The sequence below is a fragment of the Takifugu rubripes genome, chromosome 18 (genome assembly GCF_901000725.2).
Source record: "Takifugu rubripes chromosome 18, fTakRub1.2, whole genome shotgun sequence".
In the NCBI taxonomy this organism is placed as follows: Eukaryota; Metazoa; Chordata; class Actinopteri; order Tetraodontiformes; family Tetraodontidae; genus Takifugu; species Takifugu rubripes.
The window spans coordinates 10,061,867-10,069,632 of NC_042302.1; the positions used below are offsets into that span (position 1 = coordinate 10,061,867).

Below are 7,766 nucleotides of genomic sequence, written 5' to 3' on the forward strand. Positions count from 1 at the left end.
GTGTGTCCAGAAGGCGGGAAGAGGAGTGCATGGAGGCGGCAGAGAGGGGCACCGGCGGGGGAACGGAGCCTTCTTTTCTGAGGACAAACTGCCACATTCGGGCTCTTTGTCTGCAAAGACACGACACTAAAACTCATTTGGATGGATGATTCGCGTCACTGTGGTTTATGTGTGTTGAGCCTCGTCCTCCCCCCTCAGTGAGACCTGAGTGTCGCTGCTGCTGCCATGTTTGATTCCTGAACAAGCTGCAGCCACAGATGAACAACTGCCCCCATCTGATCTGATCTTCCACAAATGTAACTTCAACTTGTGTGTGGAATGTTGCTGTCGGTGGCTTTATTAAAAGGAGATTACATTTCATTTACAAACAACATTACAACTCATTTGGTTTCATCAGGATGAAAAACAGAATTTTTCTTCATTTCAATCTCTTTTAGCAGGAAGATTAAATGAGAACAGTTTCTCATTTCCAATGATGACCTGGTGAATTCAAGACACAACCATCTAATTAATGAGGAGACAGAAGTCAAAAGCACCATATAGAGCATATCCAGAGACCAGGAGGGGAATTAACACGTGCAACATTCAACGGGGACTGTTGCAGTTTCTTTTACTTGTTAAAACAAATGAAAAAAGTGAGAAAATCTCAGGAATTAAATGTTGAGAAATTCTAAAATGGGCATTTCTCCATCAAGTCATCTGATTTTATGCTTGTTTTATGCATGAAAGATGATGCAGAAATATCAACGGTTTATCTGGTTTCAGATGAAGATGGAGATATTTGTAGTTGGATTCAGTCTGGCATTTTTTCCCGATTGGCATCACTGTTGCTGTTTGTATTTTGTAGTGCAGCAGCTTTTCTGGGTGGTGGTAGCTCAGTCTGTGGGGGTCTGGGCTGAGACGTGGGTAGAGTTCTCAGTTCAAGTGCAGAGAAAACATGGAAGGTGTTCTGGTAGTGGGGGGAGGTGCCACAACACCTTCAGAGCACTGCTGAGATACCCTTGAGCAAGGTACCAAACCCACAAACGCTCATATCGGGCTCATATAATGCCCTGAGATGAACTGGTAACTCATCTGGGGGGGGACCTGCTGTCACCCATATGTGCACCCAGTCGTGTGGATTTTTAGTTTACCCACAGTTGATATGACATAAGCAGCATTAAAAAGCAGTAACCACATGTCACAGCACTCAGTGAAAACAGAGAAATTATTCGTTGTGCATAAAAAATCCAGTCTAGGTTTGAATTCTGAAGAGACGGGTGGAGTGTGTTTAAATGGAGAGTAAAATAGCACTGTTTTAGTTTTCACACTACCTTTTTACAGCATATTTCTTTCAAGTAGTTGTATTATTCATGTTCCTAAATAAGTGGGTCTTTTGACTTGTTGAATTATATATATATATATGTATTATTGCATATCTAAAAGAGTTTTTAATTAAATATTTACTGGTTCCAGAGCAGAGACCCAGTGCGCATGCTCCGAATTACATCCGGGAACTTCAGAATTACCATTGCCAGCCGAAGCGCAACTTTCCCCAGGCAAAGTGAAATCAAGCCGCGGACTCTGACAAAATATAGTCCTCGTTTTTCAACTTAAATTTATCAAAACAAAACTCAGCAAGCCTCTCCCTCGGACCCTTCGATGATCGAGCGTCCTCGAAAGTGTCGCTGTCCGGGAGCTGGGCTCGTTCCAGCGGGGTTGGAGCACTTTTGTAGACGGGCGGAAAGTGGGTGATGAGTCCGAGCCTGTAAAAGAAGCGAGAACTTGCCTCGTAGCTCGAGTAGTTCTTCTTTCAATTGTTGTTGTGGCTTTAAAAATCTTTAATTTACTAAAACTTCGTCTCGGCCGCGTCGAAAGTGACAGAAAAGTGCTTTTCTGGGCGGAACATGGAACTACAAGGCCTGCGAGAGGCGCTGAAAGTAGAAATCCAGTGTCATCAGGTAAATGAAAGATGGTGTTATTTTAGCCGTGTTGGTGGGAGCCAGCGGAAACAGGGGCACCGTGAGCGGCCGAGGGGCTCCGCGCTGGGGGGCAGCCGAACACCGCGTCGCCGCGAGCCTCGCCAGCGACACAGCCGCCACTCGCAAGTCAGATTAAGTGGACTTTTGACGGTACTTTGGCTGATTGTCGCGGTGTGGTCCGAGCAGTCGGGATTGGAGCGGTTCTGCGGTGCTGCTGCTGTGAGGCGACCAGGACGCGACCTGAATATTTATGAGCAGGAGAACTGAGTGGCCGAGGCCAGAACCGCCGCTTTGTTCCGCTCGCAACGCACTAACTTGGGAGACTTTTGTCGTTCTCTGCTCGACTCCTCCACCGTCCGTAAACTAGTTGCACAGATGAAGCAGGACCCACAGGTAAAGGCGTCATTTGCGGGGCAGCCTGTCTGTCGGTGCTGTTGGGTCGGAGGGGCAGACTCGGATGGGGAGTGTGGAGAAACTTTATCAGCATAAATCTCGCCTTCTCCTCGGTGACCATCACAGTTAACGGACCGTCGCCTCCGTGTAACTGGCAGCTGCCTCCATTGTGGCCGAATACACTTGTGCTGTGAAGTTTCATTGTTTCAAAAATGGTCATTTGCACTGTTTTATTCGATTGTAGGATGGGGAGCTTACGAGGCAAGTGCACGACAGACAAACAAGACTAACAGCCCTGAGCGATAAACAAGTAAGACCAGTTCCATTTGGCTTTTTTCACCTTTATCTGTCCATTCTAGGAGCTTTTGTGTCTTCGGAACAAGCCAGAGCCTTTGTGTGGGTGCGAAGTGGGCAGCTTTTCTGCTGTGTTCTGGTGACAGTTAGCTTTCAAGCTAAGGCTCTCTGCTGCCAAAGTTGTGCAGTTCCGAACATTTTAGCGTCCATTTTGAGCAGGTCGACATGTTTCTGGAGAGTAACGGTGGAGGCTAATCAGGCAGCAGCTGGGCTAACTAGCGGACTGTCCGACCGACACGTTCGCTGAAGTTTCGCTCGGTAATCGAGTCGTTCATTGAGTCACATCGGTGCCTTTTCGTGTCTTCGGTGTATTTAAACACCCCGTTTATTACTTTATACTTAGTCTGCTGGTATTATTTTTCGCGGGTCACGTGACGTGCAGCGGCGCCTGTGATTGGCTGGCGGGTACGCTCTCACTTTCCTACTCTTATTTAATGGCTGAAAGCGGCGTAGATTGTGCACCTGTGCGGTTCGGTTGTGTTGGGTTTGTGTTGGGGTTTGTGTGGCAGCTGTTGCGGGAGGATGCGGCGGGGACAGCGGGCGGCCGGTGTTCAGCACCGCGGTCAGCTCCGCCGGCTCCTCCGCACCGCCCGCCCCGCCGGTCGGTCCCAGCCCCGGCGCCAGCGCACACAACTTTGCACATCAAGAACAAGATGAATTCGCAGGAGAAAATGTCGACTCGTGTTTGGCAACTCGTCGTGTCTGCTTTATTTTCACGGTTTCGAGGCTCCCTCCGCCCCCCTCACGTCTGCATTTAATCGACCCGTTTCCTGTGGAATGCGGCTGAAATCAGTTGATGTTGCAGTCGAAGCCATTTAAGTTGTTCCCCGTGACAAAAGAAACCAGGCAGCTGTTAATCCAGTTTGGCCTGGATCCCAACTTTAAATCCCAGTTGTTTGTGCTCAACTGTATTTCCTCTGCTCTTCTCCTCTGTTTGGTAGTGGAAGCTTCCATTTTGAGAGCAAACAGGGGTGGAAGCTCCCCCCTCTAACATGGAGCGGAGAAAAGTCTGCAGAGTTTCATGCAGGAGGAGGAGGAGGGGGATGGGCCCCATTCATGCCTAACATTACCATTTTGATTGCTTTGATGCTGTTTTTGGTTTGGACTGGATGCGGGGGGAGGGGTGGCAGGGCTGGAGAGGCAGAAAGCCCAGTCAGCACTGCACAGCAATCTTTAGAATCACACTACTCATGATGTTCTGCTCCCCTCAACAGCAGAACGTGACCTTTAGCTGTGCACACATGAGCGGCCCACTTTCTCCTACATTTGACTCCACTCAAACTAAGACACCGAATGCTGTCAGCAGAAATGGAGCTGACAGGAGGCGGCAGTAGACGTGTGGACCAGCTGGACCGGGCCAGAACAGAGCTGGAGGTCATTTCATGGTCACAGTGGGAGCAAGTTGGATTTCCCTTCCAACAGAAAAGGCTTTTTTAAGGGGCGGTGGCAGCTCCGTCGGTTGAGGGTTGTTGGTTCAAGCCGCAGGGTGCAGAACCCATGCCATCATCAGGCGGACCCTGCATCCACCCACACCAGCATCAGCGGAGAGCACGAAACCTACACGGAGACCGCTGTGGTTGGAAACACCACCAGGATGGAGACAGGAGTGAGGGGATGCTGGACCTGCTGGACCTGCTGGACCACGTCCATGGTCAGGCCCAGTCAGGACAGGACACCTCCGGCGACCCATCACCACTTCCTGAGCAGAGCAGTTATTAACGGTTTCAGAACAATGATCCCTTCATTCTTAATGCTCATCTTAGTTTTCGTTTTACTGGACTGAACAATTCAGCCATCGAATGACCTTTAGCAAAGGTTAAAGCATGAAGGTCATTCACAACTAATATTGGACTGATAAAAAGGGTTTAATAATCAGGCACAGTCTCCAACCAACATTTCATCCTTATATTTTACTGCATTTCATGTTTTAGGACTTTCAGTGGAACTGGGAGGTAACAGGAAGTGTGTTGGGCGACTTTGTGGTTGCCAGGGCAACAGAGTAGCTGTTGGAGCTGTGATGATGGTGTTGGTTTCAGGTGATTCTATGCTGGGTGAAGCTTGGCTGGAGCCTTGTCCCAGTTTGACTGATTTAATGAGCTTCTGGTACTGGTTCTGGTGGTACTGAAGGTTCTCCATCCAGAGCGGTTCCTGCTGGCTGGACTCAGCGTGTCAGACGTGTTTAGTCTCTGTCGCTCTCTGCTAACTGCTAACTAGCATTCTCTTAATACTTGACTCTTCTAATCAGATCAAGTCTGATGTTTTTAGAAGGAACCAGGAGCAGAGTTGATGTGTCCTTCAGGTCTGACCTGAACCCTCCCTGATGCTGCCCCACGTCAGCGCCGCCCTCTGATGTCATCAGAATCAGCAGGGTCGGCCGGTTGGTCGGGAGTGTGAAGAAACGGGACAGGATGGGGACGGGATGGGACGGGACAGGATGGGGACCTTTCGGGGACGGGATGGGGACGTGTCGGGGACAGGATGGGGACGGGATGGGGACAGGATGGGATGGGGATGGGATGGGGACGGGTCGGGGACGCGTGGCTGATGGTCCAGCCCAGGTGTCCTGTGAACACAGGCGTCTCCTCCAGGCTGAGCCCCAGGTCTCCTGGTGCTGGTGGATGAAGGTGGTTCCTGTGAGGAGCAGCAGCTGTGCAGCTCACCTGGTTACCATGGTTACAGCACTTTGACTGGAGAAGCAGCTTCAGTCATTTTTCTAACGTGCAAGTCGGACTCACAACCCAGAATGCAGTGGGCCTGATCTGTAGTCGGGTCTCGGGGGGGCGGTTCTGAGGGCCCAAGGACTTTATTCTGTCGCTCTGGGGGACACCCAGAAAATGTGGTGAGATGTTTACGACCAGAACCAGCCGCTGCTCCTGTTCCGTCTGGAGCAGAACCCCAACCCCCGGGGTGTGTGTGTGTGTGTGTGTGTGTGTGTGTGTGTGTGTGTGTGTGTGTGTGTGTGTGTGTGTGTGTGTGTGTGTGTGTGTGTGTGTGTGTGTGTGTGTGTGTGTGAGTGAGAGAGTGTGTGTGTGAGTGAGAGAGTGTGTGTGTGAGTGAGAGAGTGTGTGAGTGAGAGAGTGTGTGTGTGAGAGTGTGAGAGAGATCTGCAACACTCTTCTCACTGCTGTTATTGTTATTGTTCTTCACAACCAGAACCAGAGTCCAAACGCGCCTAGTTAGCAGGGTGGCATGAAAAGGTCACAGCTCCAGATGAGGTTAGCAGGGGTCAAAGGTCAGCGGGAACCTTTATGTTGAGTTTATGTTCTTGAGAGTTCTTCTTCCTCTGTCATGGTTCAACTCAGTTCTGAAGTGGTTCTGGTGTCTCAGCTACAGCCCGCAGCTGAGAGCCTGTGGCACCCCCTCTGGAAGGTCATAAGGTCACCCCCCCGTGACCTTGGAAGCTTCCAGTTAGACCAGCTCAGTGTGTGAGGTCACCTGATGCTGTTTTACCCATCAAACCCAGTAAGGTTCCGAATGAAAAGATGGCCCAGCGGAACCCAAAGGAGCCCAGCAGCCTTTCATGCGAACGCCACGGGAACGCCACGGGAACGCCACTGCTAATCCATGTGGGGCTGTGTGTGCCCCCCTCCCCGGACCAGGAGCGGTGGTTCTGGTTCCTCTGAGCCTCCACCATACATTGTGTTTACAGCCAGCTGCTCTGTTAGCATGTGGATGCTAACGAGGCTCATGATGCTCCGGAGCAGGTGAGCGCTCGCTGCTGTGGAGCTCCTGTGCTGAGGAGGCCACAGGAGCCCAGCGCGTGAGCCGCCTGTGTCTGAACAGGGGTCGGGGGTCTGCTGGAGCTGAGGAGGCCACAGGAGCCCAGCGCGTGAGCCGCCTGTGTCTGAACAGGGGTCGGGGGTCTGCTGGAGCTGTGGAGCGTCACAGCTTCATCTCAGCACAAACATCAGCTTCATTTTCATCTTCTGCCAGCAAATGAAAGCAGCTGCCGTTTGTTCCACCTCTTCTCAGAAACGGGCAACAGTCGTACTTCAAGGAAGGCCGGTTTCCGTAGCAACAGGCCAAATATAACAGCCTCCGCCGGTGAGAAAAGAATGACCAGTCAGGCACATGTGGTGCTAACGGATGCTAATGCTAACGTGCTCACAGGCAGAAGGCTCCTCTGAGGACCACGTCAGTGCCCAGACCAGCAGAGGCGCTAGCCTGAAGGCTAACGGATGCTAACAGCTGTGTGTGGCCAGTGTATTCTATTCTCAGAATAGTTTGGTTCTGCCGGTTGGTTGTGACTGTGACGATGGCGGCGTTGACCTCATCTCACCCCCCCACAGGTCACACTGCCGTCTCCATGGTGACGGACTGGTGGCCCAGAGGCTTCCGGGCCATTCGTGGTTCTGACTGAGTTCTGCAGGAACATGGACTCAGCAGTAGGACTCATCTGACCCACGGACAGGAAACTCTGCTCTACTTCCTGTCAGATGAGCGTCCACATGGTTTCCTCCCCTCAACCTGGATCCCACGATGATGGGATGTGATGTTGCCATGGTGACGTCGGCACCGTCGCCGAGATTGTTTCTGTGAAGGTGCGACTGGCTCAACAATGACATGGTGGATCCCAGTCTCCCCCCCCCCCCCCCCCCGCCTCCTCTGGTCTGACCTCAGGTGACTGTGGTCTCGTCAGCGGTCCCCCTTCCTGGAGGGAGTCCCCAGACTGGTGGATCTGGTGTAGTTGTGGTCCAGGAGGTCCTCTGGACCTCGTCCCTCCCTGGTTTTGCACCTGTGTCTGAAGCACCTGTGAGACCGTTTGTGGGTGTGTGACAACACTGTTGGAGGGAAGCAGTGAGGCAGGTGGCCTCCGTTTCCCATGAGGCCTCGGGGCTGTAACGCGTGGTTGGCCAGCGGGGCCGTAGCGCGTGGTTGGCCAGCGGGGCCGTAGCGCGTGGTTGGCCAGCGGGGCCGTAGCGCGTGGTTGGCCAGCGGGGCCGTAGCGCGTGGTTGGCCAGCGGGGCCGTAGCGCGTGGTTAGCCAGCGGGGCCGTAGCGCGTGGTTAGCCAGCGGGGCCGTAGCGCGTGGTTAGCCAGCGGGGCCGTAGCGCGTGGT

The 7,766-nt window shown here is 52.3% G+C and overlaps 1 protein-coding gene across 4 annotated transcripts in view; it reads left to right on the top strand.

The window, feature by feature from the left end:
- Nucleotides 1–1,507: 1,507 nt before the first annotated feature.
- phf21b (PHD finger protein 21B) overlaps nt 1,508–7,766 on the top strand; it is a 16,897-nt gene continuing 10,638 nt past the window's right edge. Inside the window, exons 1-2 of one of the 4 annotated variants that reach the window (XM_029825514.1) lie at nt 1,509–1,940; nt 2,599–2,664. In XM_029825514.1, the coding sequence (XP_029681374.1) occupies nt 1,887–1,940; nt 2,599–2,664 (120 nt within the window). In that variant the 5' untranslated portion in view covers nt 1,509–1,886. Of the gene's footprint in view, nt 1,941–1,970; nt 2,355–2,598; nt 2,665–7,766 lie in introns of those variants that run through there. The other 3 variants (XM_029825517.1, XM_029825515.1, XM_029825516.1) reach the window with 3 other exon arrangements.